Source organism: Brienomyrus brachyistius, chromosome 14 (genome assembly GCF_023856365.1).
Source record: "Brienomyrus brachyistius isolate T26 chromosome 14, BBRACH_0.4, whole genome shotgun sequence".
NCBI classification, from domain to species: Eukaryota; Metazoa; Chordata; class Actinopteri; order Osteoglossiformes; family Mormyridae; genus Brienomyrus; species Brienomyrus brachyistius.
In genome coordinates this window covers 10,196,661-10,223,134 of record NC_064546.1, presented here as the reverse complement: position 1 = coordinate 10,223,134, position 26,474 = coordinate 10,196,661, and the positions used below count along the sequence as shown (strand labels likewise).

Below are 26,474 nucleotides of genomic sequence, written 5' to 3'. Positions count from 1 at the left end.
GATGTTTAAGTTTAAGGGTGAATCTTAAACATATACTATCCGTTTTAATAATGTTCATTACTCGTGTGTTCTACAGCATATTCCTGAATAGCAATAGATGTCATGTAAAGAACAGCTTCAGTGTAGACCAACTTCAAATGATATTTCATTCACAAACCATAAATAACATTACTCCAAAAACCAGGCTCTCTTAAATTTAATGGCACCTTCTCAGAATTCACAAATTGTAATGTTTACATACCGTATTGCATATGGCGTACATTTGCCTCAAAATTTACAGTTCTATTACTATAAAGTTATTCTTATTTTACATTTCAATTTATTATTGAGGGGCGGCATGGTGGTGTAGTGGTTAGCACTGTTGCCTCACACCTCTGGGACCCGGGTTCGAGTCTCCGCCTGGGTCACATATGTGTGGAGTTTGCATGTTCTCCTCATGTCATCGTGGGGTTTCCTCCAGGTACTCCAGTTTCCCCCCACAGTCTAAAGACATGCTGAGGCTACTTGGGGTTACTAAATTGCCCATAGGAGTGCATGTGTTTGTGAATGGTGTGTGAGTGTTCCCTGCGATGGGCTGGCCCCCCATCCTGGGTTGTTCCCTGCCTTGTGTCCATTGCTTCCAGGATAGGCTCTGGGCCCCCCGCAACCCAGTAGGATGAGCAGTTTGGAAAATGGATGGATGGATGGAATTTATTATTGTGATCAGTCACAATCCTGGATCTGTGTGCCTGCCCAGATCTTCCCAATAAGCAGGTAACTTTCTCTGGTCAAACTCACCAGAGTTTTAGCACCTGCAGCTAATTTCTCCAGTACCTCTATAAATACTCCTTTGTTGAATTTCTGAGAGCTATAATCTGTGTTGTGATTCTTCTGTGTATTCTGACTCTGTTTACCAATTGCATTCCAATTCCGGTTTATGACAGTCTTGATCTGGCTTTTGACGTTTCGGCTTTTCTCGACGGCAATTCTTAGATTCTGGTTCAGCTACAGTACATTTTCTGAATAAACCATGGATCCCTCTGTGCAGGGTTTCCCACGCCCCCATTCTGTACAATTATACCCAAGGTAGCAACAGTGCAAAGGAACAAGAGAACATCATGTAGAGTTTTAGGACTCTGACAACTGCAGGTAGCTGGGAGATATCGTGTCAGTTTCTGCATTTCTTCGGTGCAGAAAAGATTGCAAGAGACTATTGTTATCTGTCAGTACTGTTACACGAAATGAAGGTGGGACAAGGAAGGATGATTTCTGAATTTTTCAATAGAGAAAGAGAGATGCTGCTGTTCCAACCCCCTTCCTCGCCCAGGATCTCCTTGCCATGCGTGTTAGTACACACAGAGGTTGGGGAACTTCATCTCATAAACAGGGACAGATCGTTCCTGTTGTTGCCCCGCAGTTAAAGTGCCAGATGGACTGGGGGGAGGCCTGGGTTTCAAGAAAAACAATTTCGCCCAATCAGATCACACAATTTATACAGCATGCAATGCCTCGTATATTTACGTATTTGGTTCTGCTTTTCCAACGGTTATTGTAGAGCAATGCATACCTGATGGTGAGCTCAAAGATTTGATTGAGTTTGCTCTGCAGTAATGATGCCTGAAAAAAAGATTTTTTTTTCAAAATGTTTTATAAAAAAAAAAAGTCAAAATACTTGACTTTTCTGTGCAGTTAAGAGGAGCTCGGTAAAAGGAAACAGTAGTTATACTAACATACTAAATTGTTATTCTAAATTGTTAGATTTGTTACAAAAATATATTTGCAGTTATTTTGTTTTAGTAATTAAGTAATTTAGTACCCCTCATGACCAGGATAACTGGTTAGTAGGTGAAGGCAGCTTTTAACGGAAGACCCTGTAGCTGACCCGAATGAGTACTGGTGGAGGTGTGACGAGATTCCAAGCAGGGATAAGATCACTGTACATGACACCGAGGAACATAGAGATTTATTTATAAAAAAAAACAGAATGCCTACTCGAGCACCACAGTGGGCAGCTATTTCCTCAAAGGGGGCCTTCTGGAACTTCTCCACCACTTGTTTTCTGCGTTCTCGTTCTTGCTCTTCTGTACCAGCATTATTCACTGAAGAATTATCAAGGCAGATCTGTGAGCATGGTCACTATTGATGAAACGCGTGCCATTTAACATAGAATGCGTTTTAATAGTTTTACTTGTATCATTTTAGGACAGTAAATATATTTTTTATCCTGGTCTTCTCTATTTAGCAACACCAAAACCAATAATAATAACTCTGTATAAACGCATTTGTAAAGCCAGTTCTCTGCATTAATCATCCCTACAAAATAACTCACCAATGGCCTTCTTCAAAATTTCAAATGTGATCTCCTCTGCAGGAGTGCACTGCAACAGTGAAGAAATGCGGATTTAGTACAACACCAAGATGCTACTGAAGGGATGCCGGTCACACAGCTACTAAATGACAAAAAGCTGAACTTCATATATTCAATATCCAGGTCAGGGGTATAGATAGAAAGAAATTTGCCGGGCCCCTGACGAAATGTCACCTTGGGGCCCCCTGCTTGGGTTGGTACATTCAATCTGAAGAAATACAGATCCCATGGTAGACAGAATTTGTCTAACCATGGCGGGAGGGTGTTAAATCTGCTAGGGTATCCATGCCTCTGATCCAGTGACTTGCTCTTTATCTAACCACCTTTTTTTCTGGGCTGTTGCTGGAGTCTACTTCCATTTGCAGGGAGACAGTGTCCCCAATACTCTTCCTCTTCGAAAGTCTGTCCTCATCTGCAAATAATACATAAAGACTTTCCCTCATGAACCAACCATGACAAACCTACAGCCCGTTAATGTAAACTATGACAATTACAGAGAGCATCTGTAATGTCCCATTAGCAACGGACATTACCTGTGAATTGTGGAATGTATGGGGTGGCCAGTCTTTCTGTGTTGTATCCACTGCCTCTCAGAACGTCTGTGATTTTGCTCTGAAGGAACAGAACCCCTCCTTCTACATTATCCAGTGTCTTGGGGATTCTAGTTAAAAGGTTTCAAGAGTTTCAAGAATCATGGAATGGCATGAAAGTCATCCAAAACCTCAGTTCCAGAGAGAATTGCCAATCATTGTGTGATAGTAAGCTTTTTGTAAGCAAATATGTCAACTCAGATATAACATATCCATCTGCTGGTTTTCAGATATGAGGCTTTTTATGAGATATATTTTGATATACAAATGATAAATGGGTAGACAGTTATCTGTATCCATGAAAGGCAGTGTGGATGCTGCAAAATGCATCTAAACTGAATCACTGCGTCACTGCCAGCTAGGAAAAAGACATGAAAAAGACCTCATTAGCCAGTGAAGAAGGCACTTCCAGGATCCCTAATACATTCAGTTAAACTTTCTCACATTAGTGCAGCACCCTTAGTAGCTGTTCCTGCTGTTTTTGAGCTTAGTTAGTAAAACAGCATAGAGATGCATTTACTTAAGAAGACGTATACACTCACTGGGGATTTTCAGTGAAGACGTCCTCAGGCAAAAGAAACGGAACGTCCTTCTGTCGATTTTCAATAACCTGAATGGAAACAGATGCGAATGTCAGATTATTTAACTGCTATTCTTCACACAACTTAGGTAATAACATCATTATCTGTTAGCCAACACATAAGTGCTAGATAATTTGCTTATGTGGAAATCTTGCAGAAGAAATCAACATTAAGTTTGATACCTCTTGACTTAATAGTAGGACATGACGACATTTATTGGGATTTATAAATCCACTTTCTGAACCAGTAGACTACCAGCGGCTGTGTGGTCCTGCAGTTGCACACCTCATGGACATGCTGGCAGAAGGTCGGCACAGTGGTCAGCTGGCTGATGACGTTCAGGTAGGCAGCGCACAGGGCATGGATGGCACAACGATTGTACACTGGCAGGCCGTCCTCATTGGCCAGGACCAGGTCCTTGAAAAGACACATGCAAAACCGGACAAAACATCTCAAATATGCCAAAGGGGACCGCCTTGGAAAAAAGCTTAGGCTTCCAGGAGGATGTGTACCTGTAGGGCCAGGGTGAGACGGATGAGATCCACAAGTACCTCTTCATTGGCCAGCTCCATGCTGATGAGGGCAAGCAGGGCATACAATGCCTCGAAGTGTGGCCTGGTGCTACTCTCCTCTTTGCAGGACATGAAAATGTGCCGGTAGAGATGCTGGGAATGCTGCCACCCAAAGGCCATAGAGGTCATTGCATTACGGCGAGGACCATTTGTACTGCTGATTGTTATGGTATGTTATTCATCAATATCCTTATCTTACTGTATCAGGAGAGCTACTCTCAAATTCTCAAACTGGTTTTTATCCAGTCTCAGAAATATAGCCTATGGTTACCAGCTATAGAAGAGAGAAGGATTAAGAAGCACCTTATTCATGAAGAGATTGTCCTGCCGAGAGCATTTGTCTACTTTCAGCTTCAGCAGGGAGATGTCAGGGATGATGCTGTGAATACATAAAGTAAGCAGAGTTTCAGTGTCAATACGTAAAGATTATTGTCTCATTTTCGGATAAGTCGTAACGTGTTCTGTGTTATGTGTGACTGAATCATTTGCCAAAAACCGAAACACTGGTTTCCATAAGAGATAAATGGTAAACGCGTTTTACAATTTTTTTTTCATACCGTGGTAAAGCACAAGTAATTGAAAGCACGGTTACTGAAACCACAGATAAGGGGGGGTGTTATGGTATCTCTTTAAAAATGTCAAATACGGTGATGAACGTTTTTTCCAGCATCATTCAGCTTTAGTGTAAACTCTTTATTGTTAATAGCTCAGCTACTTTTAAGATTTCGCGGATGTTAAAATCGTTTTATATTTAGTTAAGCACATGTAATATTCATTTTATTAATCATTTATTGGGTGCCCTGGCCCCCCATTGTCTCCCAGCAGGTTGCTGGATTGGATTAATGAGCCCATCACTGTGTCATTGGCATCTATGCGTGACTAGGAACGATGTGCTTTTTATTATTATTTTCATTGCTTTAAAATTGTCATGATAGTCTTACTTGTATTTCTAAGTATGATCATGTCCAACCATGTCACACAATCCTGTCCTTGACATGCACGATGCTCTTTGCTCTTCATCTGAGTATTTCTCAGAGGATTCTGTTGCGTCTGTGAGATCTGTGAAGTCCGGAGCGTACCATCTGACCTGATAATGCAGAATTTGGGTCGATTGTCATGCCTATCGATGAGGCTGACCAGGATCTCCAGGACCAGGAGACGGACCTCAGCGTCCTCCATCAATGCAGAGGAGAGCAGGGGGTCCAAAAAGGAGCTGGGCAGAGCTGTCAGCATGTTAGTGGCCCGGAAGCCTCTTGTAACCTGGGGATATGAGGATGGAGGAGACAACAAACACTCACAATAGGAACTTTAGCTAGCTATGAAGGGATGTATAAGTCGTACTAGACAATTATACAATTTTTAACATGAGGAGAGTTGTTATTAATTTCTTGCGTGATTTTTCTCATAATTTTCTTTAATGTTTATAGTTTATGGGCTTTTGTATGGTTTATAGGTTTTTTTTCTGGAAACCTAGTATTCAGGCTGTTTTTTTCTAGAAAAAACAACAACTGTTGTAATGTTTGTATCCATGTCATCCCATCTTCTTTTCACTTTTGACCTTAGTACACATTGAGAGAGCACCTCCAAAAGTGACGGCCACATAAATCATTCGATTTTGGTCACCGAAATTTACGTCTAGGTTGATTGTAGCTTTTCTTGATTCTGAGAATTTTCTAGAATCACAGAGGCTTCATTCTGGCTGCTGGCTCCCAGCAAACATCCTGACTTTCTCAGGAGGCGAAAAACCAGAAAGAGAGGAAGACACTGCCTATTTCACTGAAATACAAATACTGTACCTGTTCTTAAAACATATATATTAATAGTCTCTTCTTTTGATACAAAACTAATAATACTCACCTGCAATAATGACTTCAGCAACATGACTTGTATCATTCTGCAGTTTTCAACCCTACGGTCAAAACACAGTCAAATTATCCAAATGAAAACCATACAGAGATAAGCCAGTGATGCCAGGGGTTGTCCTGTGACATAAAGGCACTATGTTAACAGTCAGATCATTATGCTGGAAAACTACAGTCCTACTGGTTAATATTTAGTGGAGCAGTGGCAATAAGTCTCACCCTGAGCTGGCAGATCCAAAGGCCGGGTACATTCCAGGAATGGGAATTTTGCCCATGATGAACATCATGACCTCTGAGCACTGGTATGTAGGCAGGGTGTTGGCAAATGACCCTTAGGGCGCAAAAAGCAGACACACTGTCAGAAGGAGAGCTAGAGGTAACATGCTCATAGAGTAGTTATGCTACGAGGTTTGGCAAAAGTTAAAATTTAAGTTCCATGAAAAGAACAACCCAAGGAACAAAAGTCAGCGAAGGTGAACTAAGGGTTCTGACGGTGCAGCATCAGTGACAAGCAAAGCATTTTTCGAACAATGTAGGGTTTCTGTTGATGAATGTTCCGTTGATGAGCTACTTTTGGAGAGGAAAGTGACATGGGCATATAGTATTACCTATTGTTATTATTGATGCATTATCTATAATATTTTTTCATGTATACTATAAATAGGCACTGCAACCCTCACCAAAGAAAGTAGGTTATTGTATATAAGTAAATAAATTTAGAAAAATGATCAGTCATGTTGTTATAATTATCCAGGTTTTATAGCACAACAAGGCTATGGAGTGGGTTTAGAAATGTACGTTGTATGAATAATAGTGCAGTCATTAGTTCAAATGTCACTTTTATTCTGTAAATATTAAAAGAATTTGGAAAATCCTCCATTTAGCATTTGCTCTTTATAGCAAATTCTTTGTTTTTAGAGTTTAATTTTAAATTGTGTTCTATGTCTGGAATCTTAAGGTACTGAATTGTACCTCAAGCCAACGGACCACTGAAGCTGTATGATATTTCAATGAGCGTCACAAACTAGTGCGTTCATTCGTTATTAAGAACCATTGTGTTTCCATCCATCCATCCATCCATTTTCCAAACCGCTTATCCTACTGGGTTGCGGGGGGTCCGGAGCAATGGGCACGAGGCAGGGAACAACCCAGGATGGGGGGCCAGCCCATCGCAGGGCACACTCACACACCATTCACACACACATGCACACCTACGGGCAATTTAACAAGTCCAATTAGCCTCAGCATGTCTTTGGACTGTGGGGGGAAACCGGAGAACCTGGAGGAAACCCCACGACGACATGGGGAGAACATGCAAACTCCACACACATGTGAGGAGTTTAATATGACAGGCTTTACAGCAGTCCAATCTTAAGTACGTGTTGTCTGTGTCTTACCTGTATCTAAAGAAATCAATCAACACCCTTCTGACCAAACAGTACTATGGTATATCACATTTTAATGATCGCAGGCCTCTTACCAATCATCTTGATCACCGCCTCCTGCAGCTGCCTCTCCTCGTGCACCTTGACCTTGAGGCCACCGTCGCCACAGGAGTCGTAGTAGCCGGTCAGTTCGTAGTCCACGCTGAAGCGAAGCTGTTTCAGCAGGGTGTTGAACACCTCCAGTACGGTGGGCCCTGGGGAAGGGAGCCGCGGGGGTGGACTCTTAGAGACAGCAGCTCAGAGCCAGGGATATTGGGATATAATTGCGGAATTTGGCACCTACTGAGAAAGATTATCACTCAATGTGACAGCGGGAGAGAGGCAGAGTTATATAAAGTGATGTGGAGAGGGAGGAAGATAAAATCCTGCATAAGGAGCATAATCTCACTTCCTTATTCAAGATCAAATCTAGTAATTTTGCCTTTATTGATATATAATTGCCAATAAGTAATTATTTTCTTTAATAAATGATTAATGATACCATGAACAAAGCCTGAAAGAATGTTAGTATATGTTTCATCCTAGTAGCTATTCTCAGAGTCATTGTTATAATTAGACAATATAATTAAAATGAAACATACCCAGTAGTCATTTAAAAGCCTTTAAGCAGTGTTATTCATCAGTAGGGGGGGCTTGTTTGTCTGGCAATTCTAATTTGGTTATACTTTTATCAAATGAGGCCTGGGGTAGTTGTTTCGTAGTTGTTTTTCAAAAAGATTCAAAAACAGATGGATAGTCTATTATTACAAAGTAGCCCTTAATCCCAGGCTGATAATAATGGAATTCTGACCATCCTGAAACTGATGCAGGTCAAAGAGTTTTTTTGTTCTGAATAATAACATATGGGGTATTAGTGATGAGCGCCCTCTAGTGGTCAGATGTCATAAATAAATGTAGCTAACTAAGTGCACCATGTTAAGGCACTTGCCAATGGAGCCGCTGGCCTCTATGGCAGCTGCTTCAGAGAGCACCTCCACTATCCCAGCTCGCACTGTGGCAGAGTTCTTGCTGTTGGCATCTAGGTGCCCCAGAAGCTGCTGGATGACTAGATGGGAATGTTGGGACTGAGAGCAGGAAAAAGGACAAAAGGGAGACATAAAATGGGGCATGGAAACGGAGAAAGATAAAGGGGGAACATTTTACTTCAGGCCATGCTTTTTAGTAATTTATAGTAATGTATCTCATAACAAATAATAATGCATTCATAAAGCATAAACATGGCTATAAATATTTATCAAAAGGCATAACACATTATAGCCATGTTCATTATGCATTATGAATGCTCTATGAAGCTCTCATCTATAATGCACTATAGATAATGCAATATAGAGTAGTGTAATGTATGGTCAGTATAAGCATTAAGGATGCTTTGTACTGCATTATAGATGAGAGCTTCATAACGCATTCAAAATGCATAACGAACATGACTATAATCCATCCATCCATCCATTTTCCAAACCGCTGGTCCTGCTGGGTCGCGGGGGTCCGGAGCCTATCCCGGAAGCAATGGGCACGAGGCAGGGAACAACCCAGGATGGGGGGCCAGCCCATCGCAGGGCACACTCACACACCAGTCACTCACACATGCAATTTAGCAAGTCCAATTAGCCTCAGCATACTTTTGGACTGTGGGGGGAAACCGGAGTACCCAGAGGAAACCCCATGACGATGCATGCAAACATACAAACTCGGCACACATGTGACCCAGGCGGGGACTTGAACCCGGGTCCCAGAGGTGTGAGGCAACACTGCTAACCACTGCACCACCATGCCGCCCCCACAACTATAATGTTATGCCTTATTATAAATATTTATAGCCATGTTTATAATGCTTTATGAATGCATTATAATGCATTACGAATGTGTTTATAAATTACAATAACATGGCCTTAAGTAACATGTTACCAAAAAAGCAGACTTGGAGGGAATCAGAAGTCTTTTGCTACTAATATAGTTTTAGACCGTTATATCTGTTATGTTTGCTGTAATTGTGTATGGGAAGAACACTATTATGTGCATTGATTTACAATTGGCAATAAAACATTAAGCAACACAATAATGTTTTAAAACAGAATAATCATGGAACAGTTTTGGGTATTTTTAAATTAAATAATATGAGAAAAATTTAAAAAAGAAAAATGAAAATATGCATATCCTGCAGTTACCCAGGTGTTGGGTAAGCAAGTGTACATATCGTCCACGCTGTTTCTGAAACTCCCACGGGAGAATCTTGTACTTTTCCCTGAACCTTTTTCCATCTGTATTTTTACAAAGTAACACTCTGCGCATCAGACATGCAGCTGACCTGGATCGAGTACATGATAATTTTGAAGCAGTGGCAAGCAAAGGTCTTGCCCTCCCAGAGAGAGTGGCTGTCGAGATGCCTGGAAAATAAACAAGAGAAGATGATGCACTGATGGAGAATGAACTCACTGCAATGAACTCAAAGAGCACACTCCCACGTCGTTCCAATTTTGAACTGGCTGCTAGCCATCACTCAGTTTCATAGCATTTTGCCATGAGGTTATGTATGATTTAATTTAAGTCATTAGTTTTAGCTGAATACATGGTGCCCCCAGCACAAACTCACATAAGCACTGGCGTGATAGCATTCTTGATGTTGCCATAAGCCGCACGTCCCAGAAGCTCCCGAAAACATCGTTCTGTCAGCTCAGCCGCACTGTCTGCATCCCTCTCAGAGACTTGTGATGGTGGCAGCGGTGGGGGTGACTGGCTGGGGGGGGGCGTGAGGTACATGAGTCATCATTACACGTGTGTCAGTACACGGGTGTCGTGTGATCAAATGTACTTAGTCACTTGATCGCCTACATGCGACAGCCCCCGGCACAGTCATCGCTGTGACACAAGCAACAAGAATTTGTCATTTTTCAATCTCTATCGTTCCCCAGCGGGGAGGCGTGCATGGAAAAAAAAGGCCTCAGATGCACAATATGCCTTGGCTTCCTCCGACAGCGCCTATAAATCCCTTTTGAACTGACAGTCTTACTTTAAATACATCTCTACCTTCATAATAATTCCAGTCGATACATATTGGCTTTTTCTCTTTTTTCTCTTGACAAATTTTACTCCCATTTCACTTCTCTTGATAGCTGCATTGTGATAATGCAGCTATTAACAGTTACAAATTGGAATTCTGTGCTGTCTATTTATTGTCCTGTTGATTATTGTTTGTATTGTATTGTTTTTTTTTTGATTTTGTTACTGCACTTTGTAGCGTCTTATATTGGGGTAAATCCTGTCAACCGCCTTCTGCAACTGCACAAATCATAGAATGTTTACATCTCTGCACTATTTATTATCTCTGCACTTTTTATTTACTGTCTGTTTGCACCTTGCACAATCTGTTACTGTGATGTTAAATGTACTATATGTTACTATATGTTGCACCGGGGCCATGGAGAAACGTTGTTTCATCACTCCTTGTACATGTATGATGCTGCTGATGAGAATAAAGTAACCTTGAACCTAGATAAATTAAAAACGATTAGTAAGATAAGATATTATGGTAAAACTTTCTATGAATGCTGCATATACAAGAATCTATAAACACATTTATAACACATTATAATACATTAATAAAGCATTATAAACATGGCTATAAATATTAAGAAAAAGGCATAACACATTATTGCCATGTTTATTATGCATTATAAATACTTTATGAAGCTCTCAACTAGAATACACTATAGATACTGTACCTTCATAATGGAGTACAAAGCATCCTCAATTCTTATACTGACAATTATTTAGCTTATGAAGTATTATAAACAACATTATAATGTCTTATGAAGACACTGTTAGGTTTTACTAATTATACCAACCATTATAATGCATTATGAATGTATCTATAATACATTTTAGATGAAAGCATCAAGTAAAATGTTACAGATATTATTAAGATTTTATTTGTCCAATTATTCTAAAAAGTGAGATGAGAAAAGGCTAAATTTTTTCCTGCTGTTTTAGATCATCGAAAGTAAATCCATCTATACATTCGTCTATCCATCTATTCGTATTCGAATTGCTTATCCTGGGCAGGGACCTGGAGCCCATCCCAGGCTGCACAGAGCACATGGCTGGTGTAGGAAATTTGATGCTTTAATCAAAGGCTTTGTAATGATATACAGCAAACCACTGATGTATAATATTTACCACATACCACATGTAAGTTTTGGAGTTCCACTGCATTTTGCTAAAAATTGCCTGAAAAGTAATAATTAATTGTGCAAAGTAAAAATGTAATTTGATGCAGTGTGACAGCCTTCAAAATAACTCTTCAAAGTCAGTCTGCACTCTCTCGGGGACACTGACACCATTCGTGTTAGGCCTTCACATTAATGTTATTACCAGCTTATGAAGAAAAACACTGAAAGAGGCAATGAGATGCAATCTAGAACGATCTGTTTGGTTGTGAAGTATTACTCCTCTAATATTCCTCACTTAAGAAATGTAACAGCCAGCTGAAAATCGTAAATTTTACTCTGTGTCTGTAATTCTTGCAAAGCTCTTGCTGTTTCATTTGTCAAATGAAACAGTTCAATAATATAGTATATATCATTTTGTGAGCATTTCAAAAGATAATAGATTTCATCCTTACGTTACAGTACTTTAGGGTACATTGCACTCCTTTTGTCAGTCACATTCATCTACTAGTATATTCAATCACAATGATAAACAGAAAATGCCAGAATCAAGTGTTTCAGAAATGTGTATTCTTCCAGATGATTTATCTCATGCTGCAAATAGCACTACATTCCAGTTAAGAGCATACGGACCTAATGCATTAACCAGTAGACTGCCAGTCATTATAACCGTATGAGGACACCAACCTCTCTCTGCCCCCTTCCTGCTGGAGGTTGAACAGCAGCGACGGTACAATCTTATCCATGTGTCGTGGGTCCCAGATGTTGGCCTGAAGCTCATCGTTCACAGTCTTCCTCACCACTCCCTGCAGACCCCGGATCCCCGCCATGCGGATCCTTGGAGACGGACGGGGAGATCTCGCTGACTTCACACTAGATATGCTTTCGACTTTTGGATAAACATGCAGCAAGAAAATGTCCTGAGAGACAAAGCTGGGGTGACTGAAGGATCTCTCTGTGCAGTGGGCAAATAGCGTTCTTAGAAACATAAACAGGATCGATTTTAACAGTTATGAGGTAAGTTAACTAAGTAACTTTGGCATAAATCTGGTTTAGCTGCTTAGAAACACAGCCTAAGGTCAAAAACTCTTCTACATGACTCACTTTGTCCGGATTTCAGGGTCGTCATGCGTGGAGTGACACATTTCGCTGAAGCGGAACACAAAGAAATCATAGCTGCGATGATATGAGGGAGTGTCTTCCTCGATGTTGGCAAACTTCACGAACTAGATGGATAAAAGGGTTAAATACTTATCGCCAAAAGAGTTCCGTGTACAGGACACCACAGGACGGCACAACTGCAACTGTAATCCATTACATTTTATTGTGCGTCATCTGAATTATGCTTCATGGAATTAATATCAAAAAAATCAAAAAATAGTTTACGTACTGTTGCAAACAAGTTGCAAATCAGCTATTCTTTTTGACAGCGGTGGAATCAAGCCAAATTTTACAGGTGAACAACCCTATAAATGTATCCATCGAGCCCTTCAGACCATGCAAATATATCTCATATAAAATTTCCCTTTATATTTTAATAAACGGACGCACATCAGACTAGACAGAGCTAAAACAAATTTGCAATGAGATATTTAAACACGGCGCCATGACAGCTCAGCCGGATCCAAACACAGACTTTGTTTCTGCTGAATGCTGCAGTTTCTCGGCGAGCTGGTCTCAGATTCTTCCACCTCCCAAATGGATGCCCTTTAAGAAACTTTGATTTGTCCTAGTTGAGTGAATCTGAGCAGGACCCCTGTGATGAACTGGTATAAAGCAGAAGCCATGCCATGCTGTGACCCAAATTCAAGAACCGCCTACCGAAAATGAGTCGATGGCATTTTATGAAATAGCCTGGACACTGTAGCTTTCTTGTTATGACAAGGAAGAAGAAAAGTCCGTCTAGCAGTTCATCTTCTCCGTCCATAAAATTCTTTCTTAATTTCAGAGTCTTTTATGCCATTCAACCAGGAGTAAATGAGATATCAAAATAAGAATTTGCAAATATAAATGCTTTATTTAGGATGCAAACCGATTACCTCTTTATCTCAGAGGAGAACTAAATGTATACAGTTTGCAATGAAAACTGTTACAGTTTGTAACATTTCAAAGCTTATTTTTTAGGCCCCAAGGGAAATAAATAAAAAGGCTACAGCAAAAATGATATCATCTTCCCGTAATATAGCAGCATTCCTGCCAACACCTAGAGCATTTTGTTGTGCTGTCTATTTAGATGCCGTAAGGGATTCCTGTACATATCAGAAGTGTAGCTGTGAGCCCCTGACTGGCTGGCCTAGATCCACCAAAGCAATCTCTCTTTAATCTTTCAGCTCCATATCTCAGCCTCTTAGAATAACTACAGCATGGACATGGACAAATGCGGAAAATATAAAGGAAACGTAACAGTTCTGGTTGTTTCTTTCTTGAGAGGTTTGTACAACATCTAATCCAAATTATTTCTTTGATGGATATTTTGATGACTGTCAGATAATGTCAATTACACTGCTGAATTACACTTGTATACCTAAAAATATGGTTATGTGTAACAAATGTTGCATATTTAACCTATAGGCTATTTTTTTAAGTTTATTGATAATCTGAATGCCTTTTAGTGTGATTCATTTGTTCCCTCTTGCCACTTAGCGTGGTGATCTGTAGTAGTGGCAATAAAATACTCTCCGTATCCAAGAAGCACAATTGTATGCATTGTATGTTATATTGTACAAATATTTTACTATGAATTTATAAGTATCCAGACAAGGTTAGATGAACAACCAAAATGTTGCCCTTTTTTCCAAATAACTTTTTTGGAGTGTGTGTAAGTATGCATTTCCTGTGCCTTGTGTCCTGTGTTTAATGGGATAGGCTGTCAGCCAACACCGCCATAGGTTGTTGGGAGATGGGTGGGTGGATGGATCGATGCATGAAAACTTTTGGCCAGTCATTCCACAAATTAGCATTATACCCTCTGGACAAATTGATAGAAGGCGAAAAGAGGTTTGAGCTTGTGAAGTGGCCTTTCTTTCACTATCCTCTCAGCAACTTCAATGAACTAACATTAGAGAGGTGATGTCAGCGGCTTCTAGCTGGGAATCTGTGTGGGAGAAGCCGCGGCAGGGTGGTACCGCGAGCCGGAAAAGCGCCACCCACCGAGTTCGTGCCCAGAATCTGCAGGTTGGGCTTATCGGCCTCCAGCAGCTTGCGCACCATCTTCAGGAAGCTCTCCACAAACAGGTTGATGCTCTGGCAGTGGCAGGCCATTAGCAGCTGATCCAGGGCCTCCATGGCGATGCACACGTACCTGGAGAAACAGGCAGAAGCAGCTCTTCAGCTGGACCCAGCTAATCATTTTTTGTGCTAGGCGTGTTTACCGAACATTATGGAAACGTTGAAAGGGTCCGGTGTTCCTGATGTTCCCAGAATGCTATCCCAGTACTACAACTATATATTACTATCCATCCCTACATTTTCTATAACTGCTTATCTTGTTCAGGGTCACGGGGGGTCCAGAGACTACAGGTGCAAGGCTGGGAGCAACCCATGATGGGGTGCCGTTCCATCGCATGCTACACTCATGCACCAGTCACTCACACATGCACAACTGCAGGCAGTTTAGGAACTTCAGTTAACCTCAGCATGTTTTTGGACTGTGGGGGGAAACCAGAGTACCCGGATGTAACCCCACGACGACACGAGGAGAACATGCCAACTCAACACATGCATAACCTTGCTGGAGACTCAAGCCCTGGTCCCAGAGGTGTGAGGTGACAGGGCTAACAACTGCCCCCAAAATAAAGCTAATATTGTATGAAACAAAGGACCTGGAAGAGCAGGGGTTAATACTGTGGCATTTCTCCTCTAAGGTCATGGGTTCAAAGTTGGATGAAGTATGGACTATTATGAAATTTTATTTCTCAACATTAATTACATTAATAGCATGCTCATTAAATAATGTTACCATGCCAACGTTGACAGAACCTTTGTTAAAATGTAAAATGCGGAAATTGAATTGGTTCTCTGCCAATTTTGAGAAGATATTTACAAAGTTCTGGAAGTGTTCCCTGTTAGCTGGGAATGAGGCAGCAGCTTTTAGCAAATGCAAAGCTAAATACCATTGCTGCCCACTGCGTGTGTGTCAAGATAAACAATGGGTTTCCTGCTCAATGCCGATCAGCAGGGTCTGTTTGCCTATTTACGGTACTGATTTTGCTTGTGTTAATGTCTCTTAAGATGCTCCCATAGGCTCAGCACACCACACACATTTTCAATTTTGTATTTCCTGGCTGATCTTGCTAAAAATCAGCCGCAGATTAAAGTAAGTAGTAAATTGTCAGGGGTTATTAGGTTAAAATAAAACTAATTTTCATTGCTCTACTTGGAAAGGACCAGTAGGTTTTTTTTTTTTTTTGGAAAGGTAAGTGCTGGAATATAGTACCAAATTTTTTTAGGAATTATTTTAAATTTATATTCCACTTGAAACCTTTTAAAATAAATAATTAATTTCTGGTGTTTGTGATAGCATAGATTTTTTTTTCTACACAATAAACCCACAATTTATCGATAGCTCCTAGTGCAATGCAAGTACTGTAAAAGATTTTGCATCTTCATGTTTGTAGCATAATTAGCATTTCAAATCATACACATAGTGTGGTCTGTTGCTCTTTGCTGAGAAAATATTATTATTATTTTATTTCCCAAAAAAGGAATTAAACTTTTAAGCTCATAAAATTAAAAAACACACATTTTTTGTGGAACTGAAGGCTATTTTCTTAGGCGTGACTTTTCAGCGCCCCGCTGTTTACCCATATCTGTGTCGGGCCACATCGCGGGATAGCCTTTCCGACAGGTAGGCCCCAATGCGGTCCAGCTTCTCCGGGGCCGAGAGGGCGTAGAAGGTCAGCTTCTCCATATTTGCTTTTACTAGTCCATCCTGAACACACAACAGCAGGACAGAATATATATTACTTTTGCTTATTTAACAGACCCTTTCATCCAAAGCAAAGCACAACTGACTCAGCAGAGTCAGCCAGTCCCTGGAGAAATTGAAATTAAGGGTTTTGCTCAAGGGCCCAACAGTGAAAGCACTGAAAGCCAACCATGGGACTTGAACTGGTGATTGATTACAAGCACAGAACCACACACCACCCGGTTATTGTATTTATACACTCCAGAAGTATATATAAATTATACCGATGGCACAATATAATTTTTCGTTTGCGATAGTGATATTAAAATTTTGAGTATATGCTGATACTGATATCAATTGCTTTTTAACAATTTGTCACCCCAGATTTTATAATTAGGAGTCCATTTTGGACCACATATACTACCTTTTAGTCACTTTAATACAGTATATATGTTGCCAACAATGTCCACTGGCCTTAACAAAACCATTACACATACAGCACTAAGAAGCAGATCTGCATTAACACTGCTCTTAATGTGGAGCCCATAACAACTATAACTATAACGACAAACCAATGCCTTCACCACTGCGAGGAGGAGAATTCAAGAAAACGAGTAATACTACTGCTTCCCATTACTCTGTGAACAACAGATTGTACCCGATTCAGTGTCTACAAATACAATGGCTTTACTGCTTTCCTTGCCCATGAATTCTTCTTTCATGTCATGGGGATTTGTAGGCTGTGAAAGCCATGTGAGGGATAAAGGCAGAGGCAGAAAGAAACCCTGTGGGCTGAGGTGCTGATAACAGGGATGCTAATGACAGGGATGCTATTGACACAGCTGCGAACAGCCTAGACTCAGACCCATGATACTGAATCCAGAGCTAACAGGGCCCTGTAAGTAACCAATGAGAGGCCTGCATGAAGCAATGGACCATCCTGAGATTCTGATGTATATTTTCTAATATTTTTAAGTGTTCGGTGATGCGTACAATGTTTTGGAGTGAGAATTTTTACTCCAAATACTCCAATACAAGTAGAGTTATCTGAAATAGTCCTATAAATCAACAGCTTCTTGAAATTAAATTTAAATTTAAATTTAAATTACGACACAAATGTAAATTTATGCAGCTGGGTTTGACTGGGGCTAAAAACTACATTAAAGCATAGGCATTTATTTCTGGCTGAAAACTTTAACAGTGGTGACAGGCCTTAATTTCTGGTTTTCCTCGTTAATTACATGGTAGAGGAATACTCTATCTGAAGAGCAGCATTTAAAATGTTACAACTTCAAATAAAATAACATGCTTTTAAGATCTCTGACGTAAAAAATGACCAGACTGCGAGGTGGTATGACATAAATGATGGGAAGCAGACTGAATTACCTCTGGGTCTTCCGGAAAGATGTTATCAACGAGCCTCTTGTATCGGGGTCTCAATGCCCCACAGCAGCCACAGACCCCTTTAATATACCGAGGAAATACAAAGACATGCATGTCAGTGAAGTGTTATTTGTGGTGACATTAACTCCTTGTTGGATAATTGTTGACTACTCAAACAAACACGTATCGCATATTTTGATTATTGATGATTGCTACATCGCAGAACTTGTTGTACTTGGACGACAGAAGAATCCATGCTGGCTTATCGAGGTCATATTTGCCATCACAAATCCAAGGGAGCAAAGGAATTAACTCAACTTTGGACTTTGATAACACAAATTTCCTCACAGAAATCCCTCTGTGCGGACGCTCAAGTTCATATTACCCAATTTACTTACGTAATGTCACACACAGATGTATCTATGCCACGGAAAACATTTACAATGGGTAAAAAAACACAACAGGTGACCAATGTGCTCAGATGATTATTCTTTTAACAGAAAACTGACACAGAAAAGTGACAGGACTCTGGGTTCCACTGAATACGACAAAGACTCATTGATGAAACGCTGCAGTTTACTGTTCTTCTTGCTGTACTTAAAGCAGAAGATTCCAGAGCAAGTCCCAGATAAGAGTCTTTATCAAATTAGCATCTCTTTCGTTGCTTTCCAGAGGTGACGCTATAATCATTACCTACACACCTCACAATCGTGTTTTCACGAAGTCAGTGGGTGGGTGCGTGAGTCACCAAGGAGACCGCTGCCGGGGTGTCAAGCATCCGAGCCACAGGGATAGTCCCACTTCCCCACAAACATGGGACATCAGGATGCGAGAGGTAGTTCATACTGTTAGGAGTTCCACCCACTCATTTGAAAACATCACTTTCCGAGGAAAAAAACGGCGATAGCATTATAATTACTGATTCAACAAGTATCATGGTAAGATCTAGCTCTGACGAGAGAATATGAGCTCTGGATCTAGTGGGAACATGCAAGAGAAAGGTGAGTTTGAAAGGATTCAAAGGAATGGTGAGCTCAGACAGACCATAAGGGGGAGGTTGGATGCAGCCTCCACAAGCCTGTCATGTGTATCTTAAACATTAATAATTACAGATACACACACATAAAGTTTACAAAATGGGGAACAGGAATTTCTTTTTAAAACAGACATAACTGTGCATGACCCCATACGTTATGTACTGTAAATCACATGTAGACCCCATGTTGACATTTATATTTTTCTATTTATTCCATTTATTTGTGTGCACTTTGCTGTGTATCGGCTCAGCTTGTGACACGGCTAGAAACAGAGAAAAACAGATCATAAACATAATATTCCAGCTGGTGTAAAACCAGAGCTGATGCATCATTGTTGGTGATCATAAACAGTGACACGAAAATGATTTTTATCCATCCCACTGTGGTTCTGTGTCAAGCTACAATGAGATACAGCAAAACAGAATCTATAGCGAAACAAACAACTTAGCTTTCAGCTCTGGCACCAGTGCAGCGAAGATGCCCTATTTGGCTACTGGGAGCCTACATTAGTGTACATTCAAAGGCTTCACTGAGAACTTACAGCAGAAGCCATGTTTAGTCATTGGTCCGGCTATTTGCCCATCAGCATTTTCATTTCACAGGTTAGCATCAGCGAGGATGAAGGTCCCCCTCATAACAAAGACCACAAAAACACAATTTGGATTTTACAACCAGTAACAACGCCAGGCTCATCGGGACTACTCAGAAATTCTAGCTGAGAACCATCATTTCAAAGTGTGAAAGTTAGTTAGTCACTATGCTAAAATGACTCACATAAATCTGTGCTTATTTTACATTCAGGGGATTTTTTTTTCATCCAGTATGCCATGAAGAATTCTTCAGTATTATAAATATTGTAGAGAAATAAATTATCTAAGACAAACATGGCATTTTAAGAAAACGGATCTTTGTGTTTCCTTTGTCTGCCAAAAAATGCCTCTTGACTGTTCGTTTTAAGCCAAGAAAAGGCATTTGCTACATATATTTTCCCAAAATAATGTTGCATTAATTCTTCTGAACGGGTATATATGTAGGTAAATATTACTGTTAATATTCAAAAACATAGCTAATCTGAACACCATTTTTCCTTTAGGTTCATTCCATCCATCCATATATCCATCCATATATCCATCCATCCATCCAGTTCAAGATTATTAGTGAGAACTAAAGGTTAGCCATCTCAGTAGGATATGATCATCCACCCATCTACTGTACCAATCACTACAGTATGATGAGTGGGGGGTGGGGGGTGTTAATTCCGATCCTGCCAGCACTGGGCACAAGGTAGGGGCACATCCTGCATGGCAAGTCAGTCCATCCAAGTGGAATGCGCCTCTTTTTGCTCATTTCCTTTCAAAGTTATGCAGTTTCTTCCTTCCCTAATCTATAAATCTTCTATGTCAGTCCTCGGCTTTCGAGTGGAAATGCCTACTGCAGCTAAAAAAGCAGGAGGGAAATATGCAAAAGCCAGCTGCGTCCTGCTCACTGCTCCTTACCTTATGAAGATCATCTGCTGGCTTCGGATACTGTTTGGTGCCACAATTTACACATTACACCCCAGTGTCTGTTAATATCAGGTAAACTGGCTCATCCAAACCATGTATTATTTCACAGACCAGAAGAGTGGTGAGTACGTTTTAAAAAGACTCTGATCATATTTTTAGCAAAGTTGAGGTCTTTGCTGAAACTGCAAACTGCAATGTTATGATTTAGGTCCACTATTGCCTCATATGTAAAGCAAATATGATATGGGGCATTATATAATCAAGAGGTGTATATCATATTATGGGGGCGGGGGGGGGGGGGGGGGGAGAGTGTGGTGGTCAGACAACTGACATCTCTGACATTACAGATACCTGTGTTGACATTCTGGACAACATTGTCGATTGGTGTGACCTGAATCACTGGCAGCTCAACATTTCTATGAAGACCTGGTGGCAGACCTGGGGAAATCACGGTCTCTGGTCACCCCCCGCCCCCTGTCCATTCCAAGAAAAGAGCTGGACATTGTCCAAGACTACAAGGATTTGGGTGTCCACCTTACAGGTAGCTGAGTGTCCACCTTACTCAATGCATTAATTAACCACAAACTACATCTTAATTACAAGATATAGTGAATATGTACTTAGCAGCAAGTCATTGTGCTTACTGTTAACTTAAAAATTACTTAAACATCATTTTAAAGTGTACATAGTCATTATCTACCTACTAGATATTGCTGATTATAATTAAAGTACTTGCATAGATATAGGTATCTACTTTTAACCAGCAAATACTTCAGATTAGTACATTAATTAATACAACTAACTGATAAGTTCCCACGTATCCATTTACTTTACTTTTTACCCTTTATTAGTTGTGTCCCCTTCAAAAAAAAATTCAAGACATTTCTATTCACACTCTGTTGTCACAGTCAATATCTCTTAGCATCTTTGCGTGGTCCACTTGGAATTTGTTTTATTTCTTTTCTTCTAAGAGGGCAACTAGGAGGGCTAGAGCATGAAGTAGCTGTAGATAAAAAGCCCTCTCACCCCCATACCGATGTTCAATGAGTTAAGAGAGGTTTCTGAGCCCACCTCACCATGGTTTAGCATTTGCTGGTTCAGAAGGTTCAGAATGTGCTGTTTATGTAAATGAAATAAAATCCAGACACAAATTAAGATGCAAATGTATAAAAGCATATCTGTCAAAAACAAACCAGTATTGTCATTATTGTGGAATGCTGTGAGGAGTGAACCATAGTACTGCATTATCACTTGATGCAACTGTTCTTCTGTGACTCAAATATACTTTAAAAGAATTACTTGCAAGAAATAAATACATGAAGAGCTTCATGAATAGAGGAGGCAGAAGATAAATGACATTTACTTTAGATCTGATTACACATGCCTGGGAATGATTATATATATCAGCGTGTGACACATCTGAGTTATTCTACTGTAAGGTTTATATATTATACAGTATGTTGGATTATGTCCAAAGTGATATATTCAGGGGCGATTCAAGGATTCTTTTGTGGTAGGGGGTATAGGAGAGGCCATAATTCATACAGAGGGGCCAACATTACCATTAGCCAATGATATGTTTTGAATCGATGAGTGACAGCGGAGGGGGAACTCCAAGAGCCAATCAGCTCTCGGCTGGTGCCAGCACCCTTCTAGCCCCGCCCCTGTATATACCCCAGCATATATGTGCATGATTCACATTATGGAGGAGCTGAAGCTGATAAGGCGACGCTATTAATAATCAGTGAAACTTTTCGACAGTGAGGTAATCCGTACACCGGAATCCCAGGAAGCCAAAACAGCAGGAAAAGAATTCCGGTCACCAGCAACGGAAAGCAGGAACATACTCCAGGGAGGCCAGCAGTGGCTGGAAGAATGTGGATCACAGACTTTTCATCCCTTTAAAGCAAAATGCCTCACATGTCTGCTACCTCTGTCCAGGGCAATTAGCTAGATTGGAGTAACCCATCCATTCCCCGAGAGGGGAAGCGAAAGCTGATTATCAATCAAAGACAAGGGAAAACTAATTTCCAGGGCTGAATGCATTAGCAAAGTCCTGCATTTATTAACCTCCTTCCTGCCAAGAGATAAAAGAACCGCTCCAGATAGAGCTGTCAGATTCATACAAGTGAACAAATTGAAAAAAAGCTAACATATGTGTGGTTATACACTATGAGGGACAGGATGCTACTATTTAATTTCCAATGGTAATCAAGCCACTGGATCTCTGTGTTTACCGTATGGTAGCTTGTCCGGGTCAATAAATGAGATAGTGGGTTGTAGAGAATCAAAGGCCTAGTAATGTGATAGGGATCTGCAACATGACTATGAAGATGCAGTGGGGTTAATCTGGTTCTGTTGTCATATCTCAGATAGCATGCAGGTTACCTCTGAATCACTGTTTAGAAACTGAGCATAGCATTGCAACAGTCAGCTCAAGAAGGAATACATGTATATCATTTATGGCAAATGTTTATTTCTGAAGGACCAGATCAGTTTGCATGTCCGCAGAGATGGAAGACATTCCGATAGCATAACTTAGGTCTCCTTCGTGAATGTGAATATCCACTGAAGAAATACGGAATAAAGAATATTTAAAATGTAGTAACTCATATACACCAGACCTGCACGATCATTATATCTTTAATAAGCATTTATAAAACATTTATACAAGCAGCGGGTATCATATTGCTTTTAATTTTTAGTAAATGGCAGAATGTGAGATTAGACTGTGTTCTGTGACTGACTTCTGATCATAGCAAAATTTAAATGTGATGTAACAATGACCAATTGTCTGGGCTCCCATTGTTTGTGTGGTAAAGAAGACATTTATATTAGTAAGCAAGCAAAACCTAATGATTTTAACATTTACTACAGTCGAGTGCAGTCTTTTGATGGAGAGGGGAAAAAGGAGGTCACTTTTAAACCGTTCTTATGGGGCAGCTTACTAAGCATGCTGGCATCCCATGTGTTAATGCTGCTGTATTCAGTATCACAATTGGCACCAAAGGGTTCAGTTAATCTCCAGGGTTGACTGACGCAGTGACAGGTTTGCTTTCTTCAGGAGGTTCAGAGGCAGGAAGGGGGCAGGTCACACGCACCAGCTGTGCATCTGATCTAGGTTCAATATTTTCTGTCACCCCAAAATCATAATTACCTGTCTGAATGACACGCGACAAGTGGTACGACGGACTTGGAAATATAGACAAATAACGCAACTGGGCTGCCGACTTTTCAGCACTCCTGTGCCATTATTTGACAAAGAGACGAAAATCACATTTCCAATTTCTTCCATTTCAGTAGAAATACACTCAGAAGAAAAAACAAATTCATTCTCAAACCTACTGATGGAGCTTCCCTGGCCTGACCTCAATACAATACGGATTGGAACGGAGGCTACAACACAGAGAGACAGTTTGTAAGAACAAGTCTCACTTTGGAATTTCACGGAAGAAAGCATTCTACGGCAGTCACGTAAAATCACAACATCAGTGTAACTCATAAGCACAGAGCAAGTGGCGCATTACTCAAACTGTCATGAGGAATGGCACTACTGAAATGCTGACACAGAGGGGAAAATCTGTAATATAATTTGTGTTATTGCTCAGACATGTTACGTAGGCAAGCAGAAAAGCCATTAGTTTTGAGCAGCTTAAATACCTTATTAAAAACATCACATATATTGCTACAAGATATTCGTCTCCATCAATTACAAAATAATCAAGCAGATGAATTATTTTTTTTTAAATGACTGCGTAGAAAGTCTTATTATTTAGAAGTATGTCGTTATTTTAACACTTAGGTAATACAACACAGTTTATTACAAGAGCATAGAAGCATAAGTAATCTCGCTGATGGGAAAGCTTTAACAGTGATTCAGAACTGATAGAGGAGAGTGAAGTAACTCAAAGAGTAGTGTGCACTATAGTGATGAAACATGCAAGCATCTACTGATGAAGACTGATGAAAACTGTCCTTACCATACATCGATAGGAATGCAGGCGAAGTTCCCTCCGCTTTTCGACTCGAGCTCTTCTGCCGTAGCCGAAGAGACGCTCACATGCGCACGCTCGGGAGACATGCAGGCGCACACACACATACGCGCGCGATCACACCGCCAAGCACCCTGCGTGTGATCAGACTGAAATGACCTTGGATTTACCCAGTAGCGCCGCGGAAAGCTTAGCCTTTGAAGGACAGTGGTGATTTCACACACACAGACGCACACGTGGTCTCTGCCCTACAGGGACACCGCACACACGCGCGCACTCGTGCGCTCCCTCCCTAACCGGTGCATCGCCCCCCCCCCCCCCCCCCAAGTGTTTGAATGCAGCCAACACACGGAGGAGCTTAGATGAGGAGTGCTCCTTCACCAGAAGAAGAAATAGGAGAGGAAATTAGTCACTCCTTCTATCTGATCTCCCATCAACCCATTTAAATCAAGCCTTAAGTCGCTGCTGTGATTCTGGCATCAAATCGGAAATCTTACACCGCTTCAAATACTGCTAGGTAAACAATCTCTGCTTATAAGATGGTCTCAGCAGCTGCTTTCTTTTGACTACTCGGTTCTTTACCTCCGTTTCAAGTGGATGTTATCATACATTTCTGTACGAATCAGATATAAAGAAATAAAGCCCCTAACCAGCAAGTTATCCTTAAACCTCTAGCCCAGTGGTTCTCAAACTCGGTCCTCGGAACCCACTGCCCTGCTTGTTTTCCAGCTCTAGCCAAAAATCACAACACTGCGTGCCGCTGTCTAATTTCAGCTCCCCTACTTTGAACTGAATATGCTTCTCTAATAATTAACTAATTCCCCAATGGTTTAATCACATTTTCCAGTTTGCATTAATTATATTACATTTCTCAATAACTCTTAGACAGCTTAGTTAATCTAATTGTTAAAATGGATCCGATGGACACAGTTCCGGGTACAGTTTATAATGATGACACAAGAGAACATCGAAGTGGCTCGTCACAGAAGCGCATCTCTCATAATGCCAACGTCACCTGAGGCTTTATGGGAATACAGCCCGATTGTGCGATTTATTATTCTGAGATAGTAATCTGATGACAGTATTGTGGATTAAGTTGAATTTTTTAAAGGATATAACTATATCTTAAGCACAAGAGCTGATCAAATGTTTTATATGTAAGTTGGGTAGAATATACATTATGTATTTTTTATTATTATATTTTAGATCCTTATTTTTATTTTCTTTATTTCCTTTATTCGATTCGTGCTACTGTACTAACCCAGCTAGCATTGGTTCGTTGGGCCGACGTCGACTGTTGGTCGTTATGTCGATGGTCAAAAGCGGACGTCGACGCAACGTCTGGCCAACATAATGGTCTACATAATGAAAATAAGATTTTTGGATATTATTGTTTGTTAGATACACTAACTGCCTTTTAATACGCTAATTTCCTTTCTTTCTGAATCTATGAAATACACTTGATGTCGTCCAAATTTTTCGTCGGCGTAACTTCTGGCAGACGTCTCATAGACCTTTACTCTATGTCCAAGATCGAATTTATACAGATTTCTTTTCAGATCAAGATGAACTGTACAACCTATACCTCCACAGAAAAAGTTTAAAGGATTCCATAACAATCCCTTTTCTTCGTTGGCTTCATGTCCTGACAACGTCGGGTATTGACTAACTCATGGTCAGTCCCGGACGTTGTCCGGACGTGCAGCCAACGTCCAGAATGTACAGTATACCACAACCATGGCAGCTGTTTTTTTATATGTAAATGTTTTCACGTGTAAATTACACTATTTTACAAATCTTTGTTTTATGTCTTATCTTATAGTTAATTATTTACTAACTATTTATTTATTTTATTATTTACAATATTTGTAACCTGGGTTACAGACGCGATGAACGTCTGTCGGTAAGCTGACGAAAACTTTCAACAGGATCAAGTTTATTTATTAGACACGCCTTGATAATAGCAATATAATTAAGTGTCTAAATAATCCTTTGCGAGTTTGCATGTTGACCTATGATGAACTCTTTAATTGGCAATTGAGGTTGGCACAACGTGCATTTTACGTTAGCTGCAGACGTTGAGTTGACGTA

General features: G+C 40.4%; 1 protein-coding gene across 3 annotated transcripts; it reads right to left on the bottom strand.

Annotated features, from left to right (window-relative positions):
* Nucleotides 1–1,148: 1,148 nt before the first annotated feature.
* Nucleotides 1,149–24,640, bottom strand: LOC125708057 (protein EFR3 homolog B-like). 3 transcript variants are annotated; one of them, XM_048975553.1, is made up of 23 exons: nt 24,372–24,640; nt 17,853–17,929; nt 16,363–16,490; nt 14,711–14,861; nt 12,665–12,786; nt 12,248–12,397; nt 9,988–10,131; nt 9,703–9,781; nt 8,326–8,461; nt 7,433–7,591; nt 6,172–6,283; nt 5,948–5,999; nt 5,178–5,350; nt 4,394–4,469; nt 4,031–4,192; nt 3,804–3,935; nt 3,480–3,547; nt 2,881–3,008; nt 2,671–2,759; nt 2,309–2,357; nt 1,972–2,078; nt 1,547–1,596; nt 1,149–1,425 (listed from the first exon to the last, which is right to left on the bottom strand). In XM_048975553.1, the coding sequence occupies exons 1-23, from the start codon at nt 24,376–24,378 to the stop codon at nt 1,326–1,328; spliced, it is 2,451 nt and encodes an 816-aa protein (XP_048831510.1). In that variant the 5' UTR covers nt 24,379–24,640; the 3' UTR covers nt 1,149–1,325. The 3 variants fall into 3 exon arrangements, with proteins under 3 accessions (XP_048831510.1, XP_048831511.1, XP_048831512.1); XM_048975554.1 differs by lacking the exons at nt 16,363–16,490; nt 17,853–17,929; nt 24,372–24,640 and having other exon boundaries at nt 12,248–12,449; nt 12,665–12,709; nt 14,711–14,847; XM_048975555.1 differs by lacking the exons at nt 16,363–16,490; nt 17,853–17,929; nt 24,372–24,640 and having other exon boundaries at nt 12,665–12,709; nt 14,711–14,847.
* Nucleotides 24,641–26,474: the final 1,834 nt, after the last annotated feature.

Excerpts from the sequence above, each read along its gene's own strand:
- LOC125708057 (XM_048975553.1), bottom strand. Across the intron at positions 7,592-8,325 it reads AGAGGCCAGCGGCTCCATTG|GGCCCACCGTACTGGAGGTG; the intron begins GCAAGTGCCTTA and ends TCCCTTCCCCAG. Across the intron at positions 6,284-7,432 it reads GGCGGTGATCAAGATGATTG|GGTCATTTGCCAACACCCTG; the intron begins GTAAGAGGCCTG and ends TTGCGCCCTAAG.